Genomic DNA, 26,007 nt, shown 5'->3' on the forward strand with positions numbered 1-26,007 from the left:
GACAGTTCGACTAATTATTAAACGACAAACTGGCTACAGAGTACTATATAAAATGTTAGCAGGCCTTCTAAATTTGTCACATTCGGAAAATAACCCCATGATTCGGCTTGGTTGCTGATAACGTCGAGGAAGGGAAGACATCAGCAACCATCTTAGATGCCTCCCAAATGTGTTTCAGTTTTTTATGATTGGATGCTACATCTTTGCTTGTGAAAAATTATTGCAAAGCTTAAATGACTTGCAAAAAAAAAAGTATCAGTAGTAGTAATAGTAGTTAAAAACAAGTCGAGCATGAAATCCTTGCTCACGAAGGTATTTGGGAGGTCGCTTCTTCAACAAACACCCAAAGCTCGTCTCAAACAGGGTCATCAGCAGGACAATGATCCCAAACATGGCAGCTAGTCTGCAACAGAATGGCTGAGAAAGAAAGCTGTTTTAATGGCCCAGTCAAAAATCCAGACATCCATCTGGACAACCTTTAAAGAGCTGTGCAGAAACGAATGCCTGGAAGCAGGGCTGCAAAGACGAGAGTAAATTTAAAGTTTAAAGATGGTTCTACAAGGTTTTGCATCACAGTCTACTTTGTTTTTTCTTTCATAGCTGCAAGTCAGTGAGAGATGAGCATTTGAACTGTTTCATAATGTGACCCAGTAGTTAAATTTTTTAAAGTTTTTTTCTAGGTCATTGCGCCAGAGCTTTGAAAACCGGAATGTCATGAGCAGCTGAAGTGTTTAGTTCCTGGGAATTTCCTTTCAAATCTCCCGTAGCCACACCTTCTAAATTAACTTCCTTATTCAAATGACTGAGCAGTTAACCTGTATTCACGTGCACGGGCAGAAAAATTCCCAAAAACTCTTATCTGATTTTTTTTTTTTTTTTTTTAAACAGACATGAGGGACAGTCAAAGCTTGGCTTCCACTTCCTCATTCACTGGAAGTGAGCTGTCGAGCAATCTCCTTTTAAATATGAAAATATAGGCTGGCTGATCAGAAATGACTCTGGGCTCAGCCGTCATGCCCCGGTGGAGGCGATGAGGTGACCGGACTCAGACAGCAGGAAGATGGCGGATGGGCAATTTCCTGCATAATTACAGCCTTGTAGTGTTAGTCAGGCGCTGCTGATTACATGTTGCCTTTTGCGACTTGTGGCGTTTTTAGATTTTTACGTCTTCAATTGTTTACTGAGGAACAAAAATAAAATACTTGTGCTTTAAAAGGCCTTCAGTAGCAAATACACAGGATTTATGTGAAGAGCCATTATGCTGGTTATCAACTCCTAGATGAAATCCTGACTGATTGGGACCCATTCTTGTTATATTCGTGCTTGAAGTTGATCACAGTCTGTCACTTTCTGTTTAGCCGCCTGCTTTCGTGGGAAATGATCACAGGCTTTCCATGCAATTAAAACCTCACAGGTCCAAACAGTCTGGTGCTTGTGACACAGTTCTCCATCAGGCTGAAAAATACCCATTTCATCAGCAAATTTCCCCAGGGTTGTTGGAAGAAGTTATTCTTGGAAGGCATTTTGATCCCGTCCTTTAGTCATGGCAGCGATCTGAGTCTCTCTTATTGTCATTCGTCTTCTGCCGTCCATCCTTGTACGTCCCGCAGTTTCAGCCCATCCTGTCTAAAGGCTGCTCACCCATATCTCCACATGCACACAAACGGACCTGCTGCCACTGCTGCACAAGCTCTGCCTTGGTGCTGATACAATTTCCTCTGATCATGAAAACTTCTCTCAAGTGCAATATTTTTTAGCAGTCTCCTGAATGCAAGGCTGTTTCGTTGCAAAGAAATGACGGCTGCATGCTTTTATCTCTTAATAAGGTTGACTGATTTCAGCGTCACCTGTCCTGATGAGACTACATTGAAATGAAATTGTGCCATAAACACAGTGATGTAATTAAAGGAGACAAGGCTTTTGCTAAGATTTAGTTCTGGTCTCTGCACAGTTGAGGGTTAAGCTCTCTTTTTTGTCTAACTTAAAAACACATTTTAGTCATGGTTGGAGACCAAAGCCAAAAAACCTGGAAAGGTCTCGATCGGGAATACTTAAAATCCACATTTAATCTCCACGCCACACAGACACATTCACAGGACTGAGGTCTGAGGTGTTAAATACGAGTGTTTTTAATTTAACTAGAGCGCGCTGGAACTGTTTTGCCATCTCACAACATATACACAACCTCCTAAAACTGTACACATTCACAGCTTCCATTAAAAAATACATCTTCATATACACAGCATTTACAGTATCATACAAACAGAGCTGGTACGGGATCTGGAAGTGTCCCACAATGCGATCCTCTCACACAGCAGTCTCATTGCGATCGTGTGCGTTTTGCTCTCCCGCAGGTGGCCAGTGTCTTGTTCTGTGTCCGGAGCTGCCAGCCCGGCTCGTCCCGGCAGCACGCGAGCTCCGCCAGCCGCCGTCACGCTTTGCTGTCGTCCTCCCGGCACGGCGTCGCAAATGAATCATACACGTGTCGAGCTGCGCCGTTCTGCGACTTCCTTGTTCTCGTTTCTCGCTAATGTCCGTTCCACTGAATGTCATCGTACATTCCCTGCAGACACGACGGCGGGAAATAAAGAGTATTACTCAACCAGCTGGAATTTTTTTAACACTTCGTTTAATCGCGCAACGTCATCTATGATTTCAACACACCTCTACGTCCGACTCCTCCGACTCTTCTCCGCTGTTGTCCGATTCGGAGAGCTCTCTCAAGTGCGGATGGGTCACCGGGAACAGCTCTTTCTGGATGTCGCAGTTGTCCAAACCGTACGTGAGGTGGAAGGGAGTGTAGCCCCCGGAGGAGAGGAGGTTGGGGTCTGCTCCTTTCCGCAGTAAGAGTTTGACCAGAGCGAGATTCTGCTGGTCCACGGCCAGGTGCAGCGAGCTGCGACCATTGTGCTGCTCCTGCAACAGCAAGGACGTTGTATTAAAACCAAAATTCCTACATCAATGCAGCTTCTCTGTCTGGATGAATCCGGTAAAAGGTTGCTTACTTTTGCATTGACATCTGCTCCAAGATCGACCATCTTCTCCACCAGCGAGAGGAACCCGTGAACCGAAGCCAGGTGGAGGCAGTTTTGACCTGCGCCAAAGAGAGAAGAAGGCCGATTAGCGCCAACGGCTCACCGGCGGAATCCACCGCGTCCGAGCACGTCTGAGAACTTCAGCGCATCCTCACCGTTATAGTTGCAGGCAGCCATCGCCGTGTTTAGGTGCTCCAGCCTGCAGTTCTGTGTGATGACGCTGAAGCCGGGCAGGTTGCCGTGGCGGCAGGCGATGTGAAGGGGCGTGTCCCCGTTGTTGTCCACCAGCGTGGGGTCACAGCCGGACGCAAGGAGACTGCAGCACACGTCCGGCTGGTTTGTTATTACTGCTAAGTGGAGAGGAGTCTGCGGAGGGGGAGGGTAACGAGAATGTTACGTTTCTGATCCCGTTCAGAGCAAATAAAGCTTAAACAGAGGAGAGGGGAAGGTGATGTACCTGTCTCAGGTCATTCTGTGCATTGAGGAAGCATGTGTTCCTCGATAGGTCGATCATTCTTTTGATGTGGTCCTTTGCCTCGTGGATAATGGCCAGGTGGAGCAGTCTGTCAAGACAGAAAAAGGTAAAAAAAACTGTTAGCAAAATCAAAAAAGGGACAAAAAGCCAATATGGATGCAAACTGTTATTTACTGCCCTGAAAAGCCAATATGGATGCAACTTTACCCGAATCAACAGGCTGAAGGTTTTTACGGCTACTAACAAAATAAATATTTTTTTTTATGATATGATGCCAAAATAAAAATGGGATGTTGAGAACTGAAAGGCCACAAGTATCGCCTTCAGGTGCAAATTCTTTAAAACTCAATAACGGGTATAATCTCGAAAACCTAAATAACCGATCCTAGAAACTTAGTGAATCTTTTTTATTTATTTTTATGTATAACTTGCTGGCAATGACAAAGGAAAATGAAAATTCAGACTCTACAGATTGTTGCAGGTGTGACACGGCTAAAGTAAGGGTCAAACACACGAAACAAATAGCTTTTTAAGTAAATGCAAGATGTTTATAGAAATGTACAGCAAAGTTATTGCCTAACTAAGAAAAGAAGATGGAAAAATAGGGCATCCAACTTTTAACATGACAGCTCAATGACATGAACGGAATAAAAAGAAGTAAATGATCCATTTACCATTAGTGAAATTTTGTATTTTAAACTCAGTGCAGATGTTTTCTAACAGATAAACCAAACAGCTAAAGCATAAAATATAATTTTTGGGTAAATGTTATGAAGGGCAGATTAGCAACAAGCTGGTTTGGAACTGCAGGGTGCAGTCCCCTGGTTTATGGACCCTTTTTAATAATATATTGTAGCTGATTACCTGTCTATATATTAATAAACGGTCTATATATGACCGAAGTACACTAAAACTTGATTTCATTGTGCCACCACACATTTATTGGCAAAATGGGCCCACTTTTAAAGACTTCGTGGAGACGGCCCTGGCTAGCGATGGGGGGTGAAAAGGCAGCTGTGATTCGGTTCTGCACACGTTTATTCTTGATTTAAATGTTTTGATTGTTTTTTGTCATTTTGCTTTGGCACGAGCGGAACACTTTACGTATTTCTTTATCGAGTTCACCAAATGAATAAAGTTTAGACGATGGTTATGAGTAGGGACTACATTTCGCTGCGGAGGAATGAGATTGGAACAAAAAAAATGAATAAAAATAAAACACTGATCGTTTTAGAGTCTTGTTTAAGGTTATTTCCAGTAGTTTCCACGACAGCGCATCATATATCCCAGAAGACGTGTTTATGCTTTGCTTCTCGGATATTTACAGAGCAATGTTTTAGGGACGTTTTCCCAGTTTTTCCCCTTCCTTGCTCTTCACGGGAACGCGCGTCGGTTGGATTCCTTGGCGGCGCGCCCGGGACTTTCCCAATCTGACCTCCTGATAAATGGCCTTTTTGTTTACTATATCCCGTCTATGACCTCAGCAAAAAAAAAACGGGAGACTATTTTAAAAATCTAATCAGACGTACTGGTCGGAGTTTATAAAAAAAATATAAAAAAACTCGAAACGTATAATCGATAATAATTCCAGGCTAAATTAGGCCTGGGTTTCATGGAGGAAGGCATCAAATTACTGCAAAGGCCCTTTCGTCTCAGGCGTCGTCCCCCCGTCATATATATATATATATATATATATATATATATATATATATATATATATATATATATATATATATATATCGTTTATAAATAACATGGTGGGTTAAAAACCTACGTGTCTCCCTCGTCTGTGGAGTGCGTCTGCCAGTCTTGCAGCGGCTCCTCGGCCCGAGCGGAGGCCTGCTGGTGGTGCTCACTCTCCAGCTGGAGCCGATGGAGCTCCTCCGCCACAGCCTGGTACTCCTCCTCCTTCAGCGAGTCCACGCCGCTGTCGAGCCGCTCCTCCGTCGACTGGGCCGCTTTCCCTTCTTTAGACTCCCGGTTGCAATCCATTTGATTCAATATGCTGGCTCGATAGAGGGCCATGTTGGTGGTGGCGGTCCGTGTTGTATTGTGGCTGAGAGTGTGCGCTGCAGCCTGTAATGCCCTCTGTGTCTGTCTGTGTGTGTGTGTGAGCGGGTCTGCCTCCTGCAGCGGGCGGAGTTAACGCAGAGGGGATTTCCACCCAACTGAAAACTAGAATAACCTCGCAAACAGTGCAGAGCCCTGCGGGGGATTTCTGAAAACGGCGCTCATTGAGCAAAACGCGTCTGCAGGATCACAGGCGGAAAGATTAAAACGGGGGGCGCAAGGCAATCATGCAGCGCGCCCCCTCCCCCAGGCCCCCCACCTTCACTAAATGTTACAATGTTTTTTTAAACAACTATTTTTGCAAGATCATAAAAATACACAAAACGCTTATATTTAAGAAAGTACAAAGATACCAATTTCAGATCTTACAGCTAGAGGAGCTATAAGTAATACTGACACCTTGTGGTTCAAGTCGGTACCACAGCGTGCCAATCACAACAATCTAATATGCTGTTTTTAAACGGTGTGTCTCTGTTGTGAATTTTTACATAAACAGGATAAGTATGCGATGTTATATTCTGTTCTATTTCTGGTCTGCTTTTCTTACTGGCTTGTTTGCTGGCTGCTGCGCTTTTGCCAGGATAAAATACCAAATGTTGCACTCTGTGCTGGAAACTCATATGAGAAGTAAACATGGGCTACACTCTCAACCAAAGTAGTTCTGGACTGTACCTCTAGGTGTGAAAGGAGAAAAACGTGACTAAGATATTGTCGATGGAGAGTATCGAGTGTTTATAGGGAATGTTACTTCCATCCCGGGTGACAAAAGAATGATTTAGGTTGATTTTACTATAAATATCTTACTTATAGCTCCTTTAAATACATTTTCCTATGTCAAACTGTTTATTTATTTTTTTTTAAATGCGGCAATAGCATTTGTTCAGTAATTGTTTTTAGCTTTGAAACAGGAATTTAGTCAGAGCTATCCGAGGCATGAGCGAACAGCAGGGGCACCCAAAGAGCATTGACAGTATTACGAAGTCGTGTTTGAGAATTAATTTTTTCTATTTTTGTAAAACATCAGTAAAACCTGGAAGCTCAGAATTTAGCTAGCTAAAATACAAACTCTTCTTGAAACATGTTAAAATACGCCCCTTTCCGCAAGTCCTACAATATGCAGGTGCATATAAATAAATCTCAATATCATATAAAGTCAATTTCAGTCAAGTTTATTCAAGTGAGGATGTTCAAGATTAAAGCCATTTACTATATTGATTCATTATACACTGAGTGTAAAGCAAAAAATAGATCTGATTTTCCTGGTTTTTACTTGAACTATCCTTAACATTTAAGTTTCTATCTGTTTTGTTGTAATCCAGTCTGCCTTTAATATTATCCTTTTACCTAGTTTTGGCATTACTTCAGATTTCTGTCTTCCCTGTGATTTAATTTTCACAGGTCTACATTTTTACACAACACTTTATTCTAATTGTCTAATGATTTTCACATCCTCTTTATGGAGAAGAGAGCTGCCATCATCATTGAAGCAGATAGTTGTAGTTTTTCCTGGAAAGTGAAATCAGCATCTGCATAAATATTGTGGGCAGAGGGAAGCATGAAGTTCTCCAAAATGTCCTGGTAGACAGCTAAGCTGAGTTTAGATTTGATGAAACACAGAAGTCGTCACTGACTATTGAAACTCCACACTGGAGCAACTTGGATTCTATTCCTCGCAACAACTCTTTCAGATTCTAGGACCTTAGATTCCTGATTAAATGCACAATTTACTTTCATTTTGGAAAAAAAGGATATTGGACTACTGAGCGGTAGTCGCCTGTTTTCCATCCTGAACCCAGGAAAGACGTTTCTGACATTGCGTCTAGTTCAGGACAGTTCAGGATATATATGTGGCTCTCAAAGCTGCCGTTTCCCTGTTGCTTGTGCACGTTTTCTACCACATGTTTTCCTTCCACTCAATTTTCCTGTTAATATATCTTAATATCATATTTTGAGAGCAGTCAGCTTCTTTAGGAGGGGGTTTCTCGCTGTTAATTGGCCCGCAGTCAGTTCACCAGTGTTCCCCATGACTGGGTAGGCCATAATAATTCTGTAATAAAAATCCCGTTTTATTGGTCTGTGAAACTGAATTTTGGGTTTTCATTGGCAGTAAGCAATACTCATCAAAATTAGCGGGAGCAAAGGGTGTGTTTCATGAATGTATATAGAATTTATTTCGCTTTTTATATTGAATTACTGAATTTTTTTTGTTGATATTCCAATTTATTGATATCCATCTGTATAAATTATGCAATGTCACTCATGTGAGCCAAGCAAGGCAGATTTAAATGTTCAGTCAATCAATCTAAGACATTTACTACAGGTTTTATTACTTTTCAGTCGTAATGATTGTGTTGGATCTAGAATGCATAAAGGTGATGGTAGTCATAGGACCTCCAAATCATCTGTTTTTTTAAGGGCAAGCACAAACGTGGGGTGGCTTTGAATCTGGTTGTTATCACACTTTGGTAAAAACTTCCACCGTGTGATGTAGTGTGAAGCGCTTTGGAGGTCGTCAAGACTAGTTAAAGCGCTAAACAAGTACAAGCCATTTACCATTTACCATGTAGGGAAAGCAATAGGTCATATCAAAACGAATTTATATACAGACAAATCAGCCTTTCCAGCAAAACCTGCATGAGAAATTTCCAGATATGCTACGCTACCTGCTCCCCTTTCTTTGGAAAGTGAATGATAAAAGAGGTTTGGAATTTCAACCTGAAACCCACCATGCATAACAGGTACGAAACTTACTACACACTGGCAAGAGGGCGTTGAAGTGAAGCAACCTTCACTTCACTTGTAAAAGCAGCTGAGTCAGATGTCACAGCTGAAGAACACCCACATAAGTGGACAAAGTTATGTTTTAGCTGCTCAAGCTGTTACATGAAGTAAATATTCTAATAGCTTACCTATTTAATTCATTAATCCAGGACTTGTGTTTAAACTATAGATTTATCACACAGTGATTCATTTCTGTTAATTTGGGTTACAGTTAATAAAAACCAAAAGGTCAGTTTCTCAGAGAATTTGATCATTGCATAAGATTAAAAAAAAGTTCTAGCCTACAGAAAAGCAACTTGAATCTGTGGCTTCATCCTCCTCCTACACACTTTCAGATATTCATTTTTAATTAAAGAACGCCATTTTCTTCTGGCCCAGTGACTTTTTTTTGGTTTAGGCTCTTATAATGCTGTCTCTGGTTCAGGAGCGGCTCACCACAAGAAATGGATCCGTCTGTGTGTGGTGACAACCGCAGCAATTATCTCTGTGGCTTTTGCACCTTTTTCTACCGCACTTTTTCCTTCAACTTAACTTTCCATGAACGTATGTTAGGATTCAGGACTCCGTGAATAGCCAGCATCTTCCATTACAAAAAAAAAAAAAAAAAAAAAGTCTATGAGAAGCCTAATTTTGGCTGACTGACTATTAAGTGTTTAATTGGGTCTCTGGGATCTTTTGAAGACAATTGTCTACCTTTGTTTAATGAGCAGACTCTATCAGCTGCACTGCAGATTCTCTTTCTAAAGCAATTTATCCTGCAGGCAAATATATATATATAAAAAAGTTGGATTTAACTTTATCTGTCCAATTGTATCATTCTCACACATCCTGGCGCTTTGAGAAGGGACGGCGATTTCTATTTTGATAAGATTAACACAGACAAGAGGCTGAAAAAGTACTAGAACTGTATCTCTATCTGCAAAGCGCTCATAAATCACCCAAGTGTTGCTCAGCACCTCTGCCGCAAAGGGTGGGCCAGGCTGCAGGACTGTGTGTGTGTGTGTGTGTGTGTGTTGGGGGGGTCTGCACAGGAGTTTTTTCTCTAAAGGTTAGAGGGTTATTTCAGTCTGTCTGCCATGCAGTGTGATGAGTGAGGCTGCAGGCGTGCAGTTGGAGTTCCCCCCCCCGACACCCGCAGATGCTGACCACACGCTAAACTGTATGCAGTGTCTGCTAAAGAGGTTGAAAACTATGATCTTTCAAATACCCAAAAGAAGCCACCAGAATATGTCATAACCAAATCCTTGCTGTGCATGTTATAAAATACTTCAGTAGGCGAGATAAAAGGGTGCAAATATGCAAGTTATTTAAATGGGAGGTTTAAAAAGCACCCCTGATAGTCTCTAGTTGGACTTGAAATTCTTGATTAGGCTTCAATGCTCCGCAAGGCTGCGACCGATCCCTTTGCAAAACAAATAACAGTTTGAACATAATGTTCTGAGGGCTTCACGGGGGAAACTCCAGGCTTCCTATTGTTCGTCTGAGAGAGACCAGTTAAACCAGGAAGCTCGGGCCTCGCTCTCAGCACTTTTTTTGTTTATGGTCACGTAACAGCTGGTTGGCAGGACATTAAGAAAAGGCAGAGACATGCAAAGAGCTTCTACAAGGCAGGCTGCAAGAAAGGCAGCCACGTTATTATGAAGGAAAACAAAGCAGCAGTTTATCCCCGGACTTAGTTTCTATTAATGCGTTTTAAACACGAGTTTAAAAAACCAGAGACTGGAAAACAGGATTTAACAACAAACAATAAAAGGTTAACACAGTAAAAACATTTAAAGCTTTAAAATGAGCCTGAAGCGTGTGAAGCAGGAACTGAATGCAGGTGCAGAGCTGAATTTAACAGGATTTTTTTGTGTGTGTGTGAGCGTGAGTAACTTTAGCGTGATTTCTTTTTTAACAGATTTTTTTTTTTTTCACATAACCTGAGTCATCAGCAGAGCCGAGATTAGTTACTAATTGTTGGAGTGTTTGAGCAAGCAATAAAGACTCTTGATTGTGAGATACAGCGTAATAGTTTAGACAATTAGCCCGAAGAAACAAAACTGCGGTCTGGGAATTTGTCATAATGCCTCCTGTTTTATTGGTTTCAGGATATTGAGTCATAAATATTTGGCTCTCAGGTTTTAGATGGACCGTTTAACGTTGCAGATGTGTACATCCACTCACCATGGACATGAATGTCATCTCGGTTAGTTAAAAAAATATAATTTATTTAAAAGCATTTCACATTAGACAGCACACCCTACCTACCGTCAGAGCAATGGAAAAGTTTGGGGAACTCAGGGAGTGCTAAAGTGGTAAATTGTAGATTTACACAACTTGGGAAAATCTTTCGGGGCCTTTCTCAAGAGCTCCAGATTCCAAGATCATCCATTCAGACTTCCTTTACGCGTTTCACCACTTTGCCAAGGTGTGGAATGAGACTCAAACGTTTCCCCTCGGATGACAGGAAATTTCCCAGGATGTTCGGCAACAATCCAGCCGGCCATGACCTACGTGCTGGGACACCGGTAACTCTCCACACCGACGGGAGTTTCACATCACCGTGGGCCGACCGACAAAGAAGCCCATGCTCATGAATCAACATCCTCAAGCCCGACTTAAATTAGCAGCCACCCATATAAAGAAGCTAAACGCATCCGGACAAAATGTGTCTGCGGGCAGATGAGCCAAGGATTGACCCAAAATCACAACCTGTAAGCACGGATCAGTGAAGGAGAGGCTTTCAATGCTAAAAAAACACAGATGCATCTATCAAACATGATGGTCGCTTTGCTGCCAGTGGTACTGGTGCACTTCTTACAAAGTTTATAGGATAACCAATAAAAGGAGGATCAAATAATAACTCTACGTTAGGTGTGCCCTTTTTGTTGCACAGTCCTCAGATATATAAAAAAATGTGGAATATATTTCAAAGCAGGGTCTGAGCCATGAAACCAACCTATCTAAGTGAAGTCCACTAGTTGTGCCAAGAGGAGCGGTCAGAAATCCAGCCAGGATTAAACCAGCAGCTTGTTGACGGTTATAAGGAGCATGTGGTCAACCTGCAACCTGCTTTGGGTGTTTAAGCAAATATTAGTGGGCTTGTATGTGTAATTTTGACACTGTGGAGACTGAGCTTGCTGATCCAATTCATTATTTTAAAAGAAATCATTGCTCTTGCATGCTGTTATTGTTTCACATTGGAAATTACTTACTTTAAAAACATCATTTACAGTAAAATCCCCTAATGAATATGATGATCAGGCTGAAAAATGAGAGGCTGAAAACTTCTGACTGCAACTGTAAAAGAAAACCTGATGACTTGTGTTCAGAAATAACCTTAAATGATACTTAAATCCTCTTGTAAAGGCGTGAGTGTTCGCCAAGTGGTTTCTCTTTGATGGCTTGTGAAGGAGAAGCACGTGTTCCATATTTGTGTGATTATTCAGCGACCTGTTGAACATGTGCGTGTATCTGTCATTGGGAATCCCTGTGGATTCTGGGTGGTAAAGTAAAACACAAACTGACTCATTATGAATCACTCAGCCACACATACTTTGATAAACGCGAAGGGTCAAAGTCAACGGTGACTCATTAAATCACGTTGTTAGAAATGCAGATTGACAGGGAGATTAGAGCAGCGTTCTCACCTGTATATTTACCTGCATTCTGTTTTTTCCACTTCCTGTGACTACCGATGGACTTCCTACTCGGTTAGATTCTCTGATTTCACAGTCATGTGCTGTAAATTACAGTCTGGTGTCACATAACTCCACTTACTTCTGTTTGGATATTTCTATTTTAGATAGAAATGTGTTTGTTGAATCATACAATTTTTAAATCTTCTAAAGCTGTAGTTAAAATGTAAACCCAAAATTAAAAATTAATTCTTTAATAAACATTTTTGTATATTAAGCTTTTAGTGAAAACCATAAAAAGATTCCAGTAGGGTTACAGCAATCAAAACTGTAAAATGTATGTTGTTTAAAATTTCAACCCGCTTTAAAGTCCTCATGATTCATCTTTAAGTTAGAACGGAAATCTCTGTCACGGTATCTGTAATGTGTTTTTATTTAGGGAAATCCAAGGTTCAGCCTCTTCCTTATTGGCCTTAAAAATGTTTTAGGACTGGAAACTATCAGGTAGTTTCCCATGAACTAAGTTGTAATTGGAAATTAGGTAACTTCTAAAAATACACAGCCTCCACCAGGACAAACATTATTTGACAAAAAGGAAAGAAGAAACTGCTGAGTAATCCAAGAACATGGTGGATCCTTTCTTTTCTGGGGAACATTAATAATGCCAAAATGTTAATTTTTTTTTCTTTTGGAAGAAAATCACAAAACTTATAAAAACATTACATAAAGTGAGAAAATTAGAGTTCAGATGTTGTTCACACTCTGGAGCGATTTCACAGAGAACTGTCTGTATGGCAGTGGGAGACACACTGGGTAAAAGTAGACAAAAGTGGCTCCATTTTAATGTACAAAGATTAAACCATCAACAGGAGAGTGGTTTAAGTAGAAAATCATTAGGAATATTTCCCCTGCTTACGATCACGATCACACCCTAAGCTGACTGTTCGGTGCTAAAATCTCAATAACAAAAAACAAAAAGCTTTATTATTATTATTATTATTATTATTATTATTATAAATTAGACAAAAACTTAAAAAGGCATGGGAAGAAAATCAGGTTGGTCTGACTTTCTGTCCCCATTTAAACTCTGAATGGTGTTTTTGCTCTAAAGTGTTGCTCCAAAGCTCAGCTACTTCCTTTCGACAAAGTCCTGTCACACTCTAAAGCAGGCAAGTCCAAAGTGTGGCCTGGGGGCCATTTATGGGCCCCCCAACTGCATTTCAAGAAAGATTTGGTCCACTAGCACAGGTGGCTGATGCAGATGGAAGCTTTTAGTTTTTAATTAGAGCAAAATTATTACAGAAAAGTTAAAATCTTACAATAGAAAATGTTAAGTACAACACAGCGTATTCATCTTTTAACAAACACACTTTTGACATTTTTCTTTAATTTCATAGTATCATCTGTCCAGTGACATTTGATTACTCAAATGCAGACTTTGGTGCATTAAAATCTGCTTTGAATTCAATTATTAAAATTGGTTAATTACAACAACTGTTTTCAAAGAACAACTAACCCAAGTACTCTTATATTGCTAGACAAAAAAGAGTCCCGTTTATCATTGTTAAAGAGTCTAATTAAATTATTCAAAATAATTTGCAAACTGGATGATCATCTTTTAATACGACAAATGAGCAAAATCCTTTTTAACCCTTTGGATTTACACAATCATTTCCTGCAGAAAATCGGACTAATTTATTTATTTAAAATTATCATATTTTGTAGCGCAGGTGAAAAAAAAAAAAATAACATAATATTTTTTGGGGTTTTAAAAAAAAAGTTATATTCCTTTTTTGGCCCTCGAGTTCCTTTGACTTGACAATTTTGGCCTATGTACCGGAAAGTTTGGACATGCCTGCTCTAAAGAGAAAAAAATCCTAGGTTTTTTTTTATATTGGAAACATTTCACCACACAATGTGACCAACTTCTTTTTTTTTTGTGACAAACCTTTTATTGAAGAACTTGAACATCATCTTACAAAAACAGTCCCATTGCCTTACAACTAAAGAAAAAGTAAATATCAACTGTATACACATACACATGGATCCACATAAATAAATATAAGCACACACCACTACATGTAAAGAGAGAGGTAGAGGATAGGAAATGAGCCGATCTTCAGAGACAATGCGAGCAGAAAACACCGTATATACGGGCAATAATGTTATGTCAGCCAGAGAACCAATAAGAGCATCCCAGGCCTGCACAGTAGATATTCAGACAATGAACTTTCTAAAGTAGCAATGTCCCTAAAGTAATCTATCCATTCTTTTGCTGATGGGATGTCCGGGGAAAACCATGAATGTATTACAGTCTTCTTAGCAGCAGTTAGTCCTGTGAAAATAACTTTCCTCTGAGCCAATCTGGTATTGCCACTAAGATCGGAATCATCACTGAATAGAAGCAGGGGGAGATGCGTAGGAATGGGAAATCCTGAAATATTTTCAAGGCAACTATGCACCTTGGACCAAAGGCCATACACAGGGGGGACACTCCTAGAAAATATGAAGCTATGTGCCAACAGTGTTCTGATCAAATTTTGTACAGTGGGGATCATCTGTCAGTTTCATAATAATGCGTCTGTGTGGTGTGGCATAAACCTTGTGCACAAACTTGTAATGAATAAGTTGATGTGCGGATTCCTTAATCAGATGGCTATGTTGGTCCAAATATGGTCCCAGTCCAGATCATAACCCCAAATATATATATATATATATATATATATATAATTAAATGATAGAATATATAGATATATATATAGAGATCTAGATATGATATAGATAGAGAGATATACATGATAAATAGATACATATATATATTTAATAGATATATAGATATATATATATATACACTATATATATATATATATATAAATATATTACACATATATTTATATATATACATATAAATATATACATATATATTTATATATATATACATATATATATATATATATACATATATATATATATACAGACAGACAAACAGACAGACAGACAGACAGACAGACAGACAGACAGACAGACAGACAGACAGACAGACAGATAGATAGATAGATAGATAGATAGATAGATAGATAGATAGATAGATAGATAGATAGATAGATAGATAGATAGATAGATAGATAGATAGATAGATAGATAGATAGATAGATAGATAGATACAGATATATATCTATGTATATAGATATATAAACAACAGAGATACAGTAGGAGAAAAAGCTTTACAGAACCAGGAAGACGTTTTTCCAGGCTGGGACCCGCTTGAAACCACACATGGACCCACATAAACAAATATAAGCACACACCCCTACACCTTCATATTATGTACACAGGTAAAACGAAAGAAGAGAGGTAGAGGATATTAAATGAGCCGATCTTCAGAGACAATGTGAGCAGAAAACACTGTATATACGGGCAAGTAATGTTATGTCAGACAGAAAACCGATTACAGAGTCTCAGGCCTGCACAGTATATATACACGCTTTGTGTACGACAATGACCTTTCTAAAGTAGCAATGTCCTTAAAGTGATTTATCCATTGTTTTGCTGATATATATATATATATATATATATATATATATATATATATATATATATATATATATATATATATATATATATATAATTCCCCATTTTTATGAAGTTCAAGAGGATTTTAGAGAAGCAAGCACTGCCCACAGATTTATTTACAACAACGACAAACCACCTGATTGTCATCTGGATGGAGTTTCAGTTGAAAGATAGACATCAAGGAAATGTGAGCTTTTACACAGGCTGGAAAAAACTACTTGATTTGGATCACAGAGATAGAAATGTTACGAGATGTTTAGATTTTTTTGTAAGTTAACTATTTAGGAATATTTCATATATATTAAAATAAAAAAGAATAGTAATCCTTCATTTAATTATTGTGTTTGAATCTAGAATATCAGAAATATTTGTGAAGAAGTTAAACTGTTTTAACCGCATTATTGAGATTTTTTTTCTTTCTACAGATTTAGTTTTAATTCTCTGTAAAGTTTTTTGTTTGTTTGTTTCCATCTGACCACGCTGTCTTAAAATAAAATGACCAAACAGGCTTTGAAACTCCAAGCTCCACTTGTGTCTGGACAGCGTCCAACAGATGCTTGTCAATGGATGGATTCTGATCTTGAAGCTGCTGAACTCTCCTGATCTGATGAAGCACCTCAATAGACTGGCTGATTACATTAGTGTGAGATATTGTAAATATTGTTGGGAAGTTATTTTATTTTTAAACAATTTTCTTAAAGTATTCATCATAATAATATGATTTAAAGATCAGAGCAGACCAGTCAGGAAAAGAAGCTGTTTCGAAGCTCCGCCACTAGATGGCGACAAGCAATCAGTTTTCTATAAGATGACGATCGTACTTTTCTTGTTTTTTAAGTTTGTATATTTTTTAGGATGTACATGGAAAGTTAAATCTATCTTATAATGCAACTTTACCGTACTGTAATTTTTGACTTGTCTTTTTACATGTTTGCAAATATTTAAAATGGGTTTTTAACTTAGCCCACTTCTTTCACACTATGCATTATGGAAAAAATGTTTATTGTTTACATAACTGTCAATACAGTCACTGGAAAACATGAGCTCACCCCTGCGAATTCGGAGAAGCAACTGTTGCCGACCAACAATCTGTTGTTATAAATGAATTTCCAAACTATTTAAAATTTTTTATTTAGATTAGTGAATGGAAAACCCTTACGTAATCTGCCAATCTTCCTTGGAGTGGACAACACAACAAATGCAATATAAGATCAGATTGTGCAATGCTAAGCAAAAAAAAGAAAAAAGAAAAAAAAAGAAAAAGAAAAACCCAAAGGAAAAAAAAAAAAACCACAAAAGAAAAAGAAAGAGGTCCAACTAAGACTCTACAAGCTTCACCATTTATCCCAACAGGAGAGTTGGAAAAAGTGCAAACATGTATGAGCTGTTTGTAAAGGGTTGAATTAGAAAGTGTCATCTTTACAAAAAGGTCTGCAGCTAAATGAGCCACAAGGCTTCATGAACAATATCTTTTCGGCAGATGGAGACCAAATTTGGCAGTAATGGACAGCGCCATGTTCGGAGAAAACCAAACACATATCAGCGCAAACACCTCATACCGAACGTCAGAGATATGATTGGTGGATGCAGTGATGATTTGGCCTTGTTTTTCAGTCACAGGATAAGTTCAAAACAGTAGAACTAAAGACAGCCTGAACAAGTACGGCTCATTTGAAAGGTTCTCCAGGTGAAAGACTAAAAAGAACATGGCAGCACATCTTAGACTCACAAAAGTCGCATCGAATTGAACTGTGTGACTTTTGAAGCAATGTTTGGCCTTAAATATACCAAGAAAAATGTTGTTAAAATAAAAATAAAACATAAGACCTGATAGGAATACTTCCTGGTACCGCCCACTGGGATGTGAGGTCCAGGTAATGACAGGCGGACGGATGGACAGACCGCAGTCCTTAAAAGATTGTGACTCAGAAGCGCGGATCAATAGAGTCATTTTCAGCAGTCTGGGGAATTATCCAGCTCACTGCCCACCGATACGATGCAAACTAAAGACACACACACTCTTCATGTCCTAAAGCCAGCGGCCTCTACACACTGGATCGATCTATATTTTTACAGGAGATTGACTGAGAGAATTTTCCCCATCTTCAGATGACTGAAAGCTGTCTGCTTCGCGTTATTTCAGCCCAGTGTCCCAGCTCGCCCTTTCGTCTCATGATGTGATCTGACTCCTTTAGGTGTGCACCGGTGTTGCACTAAAATAAAGATTTTCTCAATCTTCTTGCAGCAAAAGAAACATCACCATTATGTTAGCAGTGATGCGGCAAAGCCCTGCAGCTAAAGGTGGACGTGTAGTGTACAAATGAGGTGAAACATTCACAGCTGAGGAGCAGAACCAGGGGCTTACAAAAACATTCATACCTGTAGAACCTTATCACATCTTTATAATATAATAATAGTCAGTGTTATTTGTCATTGCAACATAGATTTTAATTAAATTTGTCCTCCACGTTTAACCCATCCATTAGAGAGCAGTGGGCTGCCACGCAGGGAGGATTCTGGGGTTAAGGGTCTTGCTCAAGGATCCAGAGTGGCAGACTGTGGGATTAAAACCAGGGAAGTTGCATCCTTTAGTCATGTTACAACCATAAAAATCTTTTCCATTAGGATTTTACATCAACAACCAACACAAAGTAAGTTTTGAAAAGTGTACTGTGTCTGTATGTAGCAGGCCCCATACCTTTGTACCCCTAAATCAAATTTAGCTCAAACAACCCAGGATCCAATTACAACATTTATACTCTGTTTCTAATTGAATTTCAGTATAAATACAGTTATTCTTCCAAAGGTTTGTTAGACCAGCAGCCCTCAAACTGGGGCCCACGGACACCCGGGGGTCTGCGAACCACGGGTTAAGGGTCCGTGAAAGGCATGTTGTCGGGCCTGAGGGAGCACTGCTGAGGCTGAGCTAACTAACACAATAGACATAATTACAGGCTCCCATCAAGGAAAAAAACATGCTACTGTCTCTGTGATGTATTAAATAGGTATGATTTTTCTAAACCGGACTGAACCTCACAAATGTGGCCTTGATTTATAACCAGCTTCTCCTTCTGAGTTCATCAGGCAGAGAAACAACGGTGAGTGTGTCACTAGAGGCTCGGTAAGAGGAGACTGTTATCCCTCTGAGGAAGAGAGCCTTGAGTAAATCAGCCTGGTCTGTGAGAGGCGTCTGGGATTACTAAACAAACATTAGGCTTTCACTAAACATTTGAAAAATGATTGTTAATTCTTACACACATCTGCACAAAAGGAAACTGCAACTGTTGTGCTGAATATTTGTATTGTTTCTAGTTTTTAGCAGCGATGTTTTGTGGTCATCTGTGTGTCAGTGTTGTTCTTATATTCTTGCATTTAAATGTTTTTTTAACTCATTGTAATCTTGTGTTTTATTAAACTACACTGTCCTGCTTCAAATACATAAATAAATCAAATCAAATCCCACTGATTCAGGCTTTATACTGGCCTCCTACTCAGAGCAACACACTGGGAGCCCACTTGGAGTTAGCATAAAACTCGAGGAGGCACCTTAAGGAATCTCAGAGTGTGAGGAACAACAGATCCTATTCATTATCAGCTTAATTATTTCCTAACAGAGAAGTGTGATGTAGTCAGCATCAAACTGTTGGGTTGTTGTGTTTGTTTGTTTGTTTTTTTTGCAAAAAGAACTGGGAGACTGTTTAAAAAACTACACTTCAAGCAACACAGGAGAGAGTTTGGGATAATTCTGTATGTATCTTGAAAGGATTTACAAAGAAGAATGGAATAAAATCTTCCCATCTGTGTGTAAAAAACACAATGGATCTTATTCTAGAAGACTGCTGCTGCTGCCGGGAGAAAGGCAGAAAAGTACTAGGATAAAGGGACTGCACAAAAAAGGAGTATCGTATTTCCATACATTTTATATTCAATATTTAGTTGACAAAACAAACAAACAAAAACTAGAAAATTCAGCTTTCACTTTGCCATTATGTGTTTAGATTAATGACATGGTTTTTGTTTCCACATCCTGACCAGCATACTCTGAGACGGCTGGTTTAGACATTTTTCTATTATAGGGATAATATAGATTTTGCAAGCCAATTCCCTCAGTATTCAAAAGATTGGAGTTTCATGTTGTGGATCGCATATTTAATCACTCCTTTGTTGTAGATCGTATTTCATTTCCATCCCCAATTCAGTTTCAACTCAGACAATACAGAAAATTCCCCAGTTGTGGATGTTTAAAGAAATCATTATCATTAGCTGTAAAGATATTAACGTTTTCTTGTAATGATCCATATTGTTGTAATAATGTTCACTGTCCAACATTTGAACCTTTGATCAGTGCATGGAGGTGGTAGCATCATGCTGTGGAGTTATTTTAGGACATCCAGGGAGTATCTTAGTCAGATGGATGACCCATCTTAGCTGGGTCTTTTCGAGGTAAAGGAGAAGTAGCTCTACTCAGAGCTCAGTAAATGATCCTGCAAATGGATCTTGGTAATTAATGGACGGCTTTGTCTTTCAGCTCAGTCCTTCTCCACCACTAATCATTTCATCTCCCTATTCCTGAAGACAGCATGGTACTTGAACTCCTCATTAAGGCACAGATCATTCATGTTTTATACTCTGTTGGTTCTTAATCAAGATCATTGGAAAAATAAGAAAATACTATTTTTTTAAATGAAAAGGTCAGGTATTTAGTTTATTATACTGCAGGCAAAGATGGTGTTAACATAGAAAAAGTAAAGCTGCAACAGTATCTTCCTTTAAGGATATGACTATTATGCATAAAACCGCCCCAGATATACAGGTCATCTGAAGAATTTTTTTTTGAATATCCTGAAAAAGTTCAATGATTTTCGTCACTCATTTTTGAAAGTGGAACAAATTTGTTAAACAGACTTATTACACATAAAGTTAAATATTTCAAGCCTTTATGCCTTGTAACTTTGATGGCTATGGCTTACAGATAATGAAAACCCTAAATTTCAGTGTCTCAGAAAATTAGAATATTATGAAAAGGAGTGAAAAAAAATGGAAACTCATGTTCTCATACCCTAATTAGCCAAATAACTCAAAACAACTGTAAAGGTTTTCATGAGCCGGGGCAAAAAGGTGGGCAGATTACTGTCAACATGGAACTACACTTCATCCTGCACCACCTCGACCACCCAGGGGTGTGCACCTTGGTCCTGTTTGTGGACCTCAGCTCAGCTGTACTTCCTGAGGCAAATCAAGAAGTTCAGTTTTCCACGGGATCGGCTGATCTTCTTCTAAACGGCCATCGTTCAGTCTGTCCTGTGGTCGCCCATCAACGTGTGGTTTGGCTCATCCACAAAACAGGAAAGGTCCAAACTGCAACAATTAGGTCTGCAGAGAGGATCATCAAGGCAAGGCAAGGCAAGGCAAGGCAAGGCAAGGCAAGGCAAGGCAAATTTATTTATATACCACAATTCAGTACAGGGACAATGCAAAGTGCTTTACATGATTAAAATATAGCAAATTAAAACAGAATAAAAGCAAGTAGGAATAAAATGTAGATAGAAAATAGAACAAAAAAGTGGTGATTCAGTTAACTAGAACAGTTGAAGGCAATCCTAAACAAATGTGTTTTTAATCTTGATTTAAAGGAACTCAGGCCTTCCGCACCTTTACAATTTTCTGGAAGTTTGTTCCAGATAAGTAGAGCATAGAAACTAAATGCTGCTCCTCCTCGTTTAGTTCTGGGTATAGGTATACAGAGTAGGCTGGAGCCAGAAGACCTGAGTGGTGGGGGAGGGTTGATACACTGATCAGGCCTGACCTTCCCTCCATCCAGGACTTGTGGTGGTCTAGGGTCAGACAAAGGGCAGCTAGACCCCGCACATCTTGCATACAAACTATTAGGCCTTTTACTTCAGGTCGGTGCGATTTGCATAAAAAGGCCCCCACAGACCAAGTTTCATCTCCTAGGCTGTCTCTCTGACGAACAAAAGGCCCATTTGCACTATAACTTTACATATTACAAAAAAACAAACAAACATACACACCTCTACATTTTGAGTGCTGTAACCGAAGTCAAACTCTTTGATTGTGCACACAATCATGGCCAATCAAGGCGATTCTGACTCTAATGGATTTTTTAAAAATGGCTCATTCATCCAATTGCAATATTTCAGCTTCAAATGTTTAATTCGTTTTTACTGTGGGACTCTTCTCCATCAATCTAATCTCTCTGTTCTTACATCTAGTCCCCAGGCAGCCCTGATTCGCCCTTATTTCCAGGCACCGACCCCGTCTGGCCAACTTGCAGAGCTTCTGGCCTGGCCCCCACAGAGGGGGGGCCCATGGCCCGGAGCTTTGGAGGATGGATGGAAGCATGGATCGCTTTCCGATCTGTTATCAGCTACAGCAGATTCTCAGGGGACCCATTCAGCAGAAAAGCAAAGCCCACGGTCTTCTCACACATCAGCGGCACAGAAACGGCTATTAGTGGTATTAAAAGAGATAAGATCAGGATCCGAATCCCCAAGGGTGCCGTTTCACTTCGCACAATGAACCCCAGAACAAATTGGTTCTGGTTTTTCTCTTAGCAAGTAAGCCCAAAACCATGAAGGGACTTCCAAAAGGTAAGACGGACAAAATAAACTCAACATGGTCATAAAACACTGAGAAAAGACATAAATAGGAGAAAAACAAACAAACAAAAAAAAACCTGTAAATAACAAATTAGGAGAATCTTCCACCAAACTCAAAATATCCCTCATTTATACTTTGTTGTCTTGATTTAGAAAAAAAATAAATCTAACATAAGAATTTTTGGTCAAAAAGCAACAAACTAAGCAAAACAAAAACAGTAATTTTTAAATTATTTCTTTGCGGGTTTACAACAGAAACAACCATTTTAACATGTGAGTAAAAACAACTTCATCATAAAGTATATCTGAGGGCATCTCGGTAATTTACTAATTTATTTCCTCAAAGTTAGATTTATTTAGTTTAATTTCAGCAATTTATATCAAAAAGTGAAACTCGTTTGGATTCCTTACACTGATTTATGAATGATGGTTATGGCTTCACCAAAATTACTACAGATTCACAAATAATATTTAAAAAAGATTTTCAATATAGAAAAGTTATAGCCAGCATAAAGAAGATCGCTGACCTGAGAGTATGCAACATAAGGCCGTTGCCAATTAAGCTGCTGCATATTAATGGAAGGTTAAGTGGAAGGAAAAATTGTGGAAAAAGGGGGCACAAGCAACAGAGATAAGCATAGGTTATGAGGATTAAGGAGTTTGGTGGAGATCCACAAGTTGAGGACAGGGGAAGGGGTTGGTACCCCAAGAGCGGCCACACACTGACACATCCAGGACAGAGGCTAAATCTGTTGAATCTTGCACTTGTCTGGCCTTAAATGAGGAAAAGGCACCGAGCTTTGGCTCAATAATCCAAAATCCTCTTTACAGTAGATTTTTCCCCCGGACATTTCCGATTTAAAGACCTTTTTATTGTAATATCATTTTGGGGGTGCCGGGGGAGCCTTGGGTTTAAATCACGTTAATTTAAACTTAATTTCTGTTCTATCAGAAAATGAACGTTTGAGATGTAACACTCTGAACATAGTTGATCAACACTTTTTAAACAGAATTAGAAAAATGAATTGAACTTGTCTATGATATTCTCGTGTATTGACATAAACCTTTAGTATGCAGGATAAAATCCCCTTTTTATTTTTTTAATGATATGGGAAATAATGAAGATATGATCGTTAAAAAATGAAACCATTTTGTCCATGAAGGACAAAAAGTGCTTATTTTTCGCAGACTATAATTGACAGAGCTGTTTTGGGACATTTAAACACCTTTATGACTTTCTTGAAGTCAGGTTTGCATACAATTCGCTTTAATGAGAGCTTCATTCTCAAACACAAAATTTATGACGTTCTCCCCAGAGTTTGAACTAATTAGAGACACAGAAACAAATATTATCTCTCTCTCTCTCTCTCTCGTGCGCTCATCCACCCTGCGCGCGCCTCTCCATCCCTCCCTCTCTCCACTTCAAAGCTGCACTTCAAAGTCGGTCTCCAGACACGAGCTGTCCTTTCGCAACATCCTCTCCTTCATCACGATGCCTCGAGGATTCTTGGTAAAGAGGAACCGCCGAGGTTCCGCGACGTACCGCGCACGAAGTGACGGCACCGGCAAACCGGAGTCGTCCAGCTGTGACCGCAGCGGCACGCTGGCTGAGAACCATGGCTCAGCTGGGCTCCTGATTCACCGCCCCGACGGAGCGTCGCCGGAACCCCGCGAGGATCCGGTCAGGGAGGTGTGGAGCCCGCACGTGGAGCCCGCGCTGGAGGCAGAGGCGGACCGGCGCGCGCAGTTACCGGAGGCTGAGGTGGAGGTTTTGAGTGTGGACGGTGACTTCTCCTGTTTCTACCAACCTCCACCTCCACACGAGCCGACTTTAAACAAGTCACCCAGTCCCGTCAAACCAGTCGGAACGAGACTGTTGGAGCAGCACGTGGAGACTGCACAGCAGCCGTGCTCGCCGGTACCGGAGCTGCCGGACCTCCCGTTCCTCGTGAGCGCCGCTCCGACCTCCATGTCCGCTTCCATCGAGAGGCTCCTCGCGAGCGGCAGCAGCAGCAGCAACCGCATCCACGCGCAGCCCTATGAAAAGTACGACCCAAATCTGGCTAATGTGCACTTGTTCCCATCCCTCACCCGGATGGGCCAGGAGCACGCAGCCAGAAAGCGCTCTTATCTCGATTCAGACCACCAAAACAAACTCAGCGCGAAACAGCCCAAGAAACCCAAACCGAACCGCAGACAGAACTTTGAGGACGAGGTTACCACCTCCCCGGTTCTGGGTCTGCGCATTAAGAAAGAGAGTCCGGAGCTGAGGAGGTCTGCTTCCACTGGGACTCAGCCACTCGGAGAGTTTATCTGCCAGCTTTGTAAAGAGGAGTACCCGGACCCCTTCTCCCTCGCGCAACACAAATGCTCCCGCATAGTGCGCGTGGAGTACCGCTGCCCCGAGTGCGACAAAGTCTTCAGCTGTCCCGCCAACCTGGCCTCCCACCGGCGCTGGCACAAACCCCGCCCGGTGAACAACCAGGCGGTGGAAGGTCACACGAACCGGACCCAGTCGCTAAAGGAGACGCGATCCTTCGTTACGCACGAGCGGCAGCAGGTGGACTTGGAGGGCAAGGAGAACGAACTGCTGCGCGCGCACACGAATCAGCACCTGGACAGCTCTCGCGTGCTGCTGCTTCACGGTCGGACACGGGACAGCACCGATTCCTCTTCAACTCACTACCGGAACCCGGAGCTGCAGCAGCACGTGAGAGCCGCAGACAGCCCTCCGTCCGGACTCCTCCTGCTGAACCCCGGCGAGCAGCACCAGCAGTCGCCGCTAACCTTCGTCCGGTCCTTACCCGAGGAGGAATTGTACGAGTGCCGCTACTGCGGGAAGAAGTTCCGCCGGCAGGCTTACCTGAAGAAACACCTGGCCGCGCACGAGATGACCGCGCGCGCTTCACCGACCCCATCCTCCTACAACCAAGCGCGCGACAGCGGCAGCGTCCAGAGCGGTCAAGTGTTCCTGTGTCACCTGTGCGGCGCACGGTTCCCGTCGGTGGAGATCCGGGACAAGCACCGCGTGTGGCACGCGATGAGGGACGAGCTGCTGGCGGAAACACTGGGGGGAGCGCTCGCGGCGGAAAGTTTCCACGCACACAGAGAAGAGGGCAGCGGCGGGGAGCGCGAGCAGCAACAGATCTTCACGTGCAAGTACTGTCCGTCCACGTTCTTCAGCTCCCCGGGCCTCACGAGGCACATCAACAAGTCTCACCCCACCGAGAATCGGCAGGTGATGCTGCTGCAGATGACAGTACGACCGTAAAAAAAAAAAAAACCCAACGACGGTCAAAGTGATCGATTCTCAAAGACAGGAGCCCAAACTTAAATGTAGATTTTGTTTTGTGCATTCGGACTTAACTGTCACTGTGCCTTTAATTTAAAATGTAGTTCCGTTTATCTGATTAACAGTAAACAAAAAGTAAACGTCATTAAATTATATTGTTTGGAAATGCAACGCAGCTCTGAAAAGTCTACATTAAATTGAGTCAGCGTCGCTGTCCCTGGTGCTGAAAAAAGCTATCGTAAACCTGTGAAGACTATGAATCAACCCGATTCAAACAATTCCTGATGAAGCTAAAGGGGGGTGGAAAAAAATGACTGTAATAAGTGTTTTCATAATGTATGTTCTACGATATTTTCATACAGAAACAAAGCATTTAATGTAACTACAGGTTGCGACAAGTCAGTACGGATTCTAAAATGACTTTATGCAGTTAAAAATAAAGCTGCAGTTCTTAGAACCATGTACAGGTCTATTTTAATATGTTCTATGTTCAATGTGAAACTGATTCTGAGCTACTGTCAATAAACAATAATGATCACTG

The 26,007-nt window shown here is 40.7% G+C and overlaps 2 protein-coding genes across 3 annotated transcripts; one reads left to right on the forward strand and one right to left on the reverse strand.

The window, feature by feature from the left end:
- Positions 1-2,106: 2,106 nt before the first annotated feature.
- Positions 2,107-5,628, reverse strand: nfkbiab (nuclear factor of kappa light polypeptide gene enhancer in B-cells inhibitor, alpha b). Its single transcript, XM_012861592.3, has 6 exons — positions 5,285-5,628; positions 3,493-3,598; positions 3,191-3,401; positions 3,006-3,094; positions 2,665-2,916; positions 2,107-2,563 (listed from the first exon to the last, which is right to left on the reverse strand). Exons 1-6 carry the CDS (start codon positions 5,533-5,535, stop codon positions 2,528-2,530), a joined length of 945 nt encoding a protein of 314 aa, XP_012717046.2. The 5' UTR covers positions 5,536-5,628; the 3' UTR covers positions 2,107-2,527.
- A 17,967-nt stretch (positions 5,629-23,595) lies between these two features.
- Positions 23,596-26,004, forward strand: LOC105925599 (insulinoma-associated protein 1). Of its 2 annotated transcripts, XM_021315944.2 has the most exons (2): positions 23,596-24,798; positions 24,904-26,004. In XM_021315944.2, the coding sequence occupies exons 1-2, from the start codon at positions 23,667-23,669 to the stop codon at positions 25,443-25,445; spliced, it is 1,674 nt and encodes a 557-aa protein (XP_021171619.2). In that variant the 5' UTR covers positions 23,596-23,666; the 3' UTR covers positions 25,446-26,004. The 2 variants fall into 2 exon arrangements, with proteins under 2 accessions (XP_021171619.2, XP_012716984.2); XM_012861530.3 differs by having other exon boundaries at positions 23,596-26,004.
- The last annotated feature ends 3 nt before the right edge of the window (positions 26,005-26,007 follow it).

This window comes from Fundulus heteroclitus, chromosome 19 (genome assembly GCF_011125445.2).
Source record: "Fundulus heteroclitus isolate FHET01 chromosome 19, MU-UCD_Fhet_4.1, whole genome shotgun sequence".
NCBI lineage: Eukaryota > Metazoa > Chordata > Actinopteri > Cyprinodontiformes > Fundulidae > Fundulus > Fundulus heteroclitus.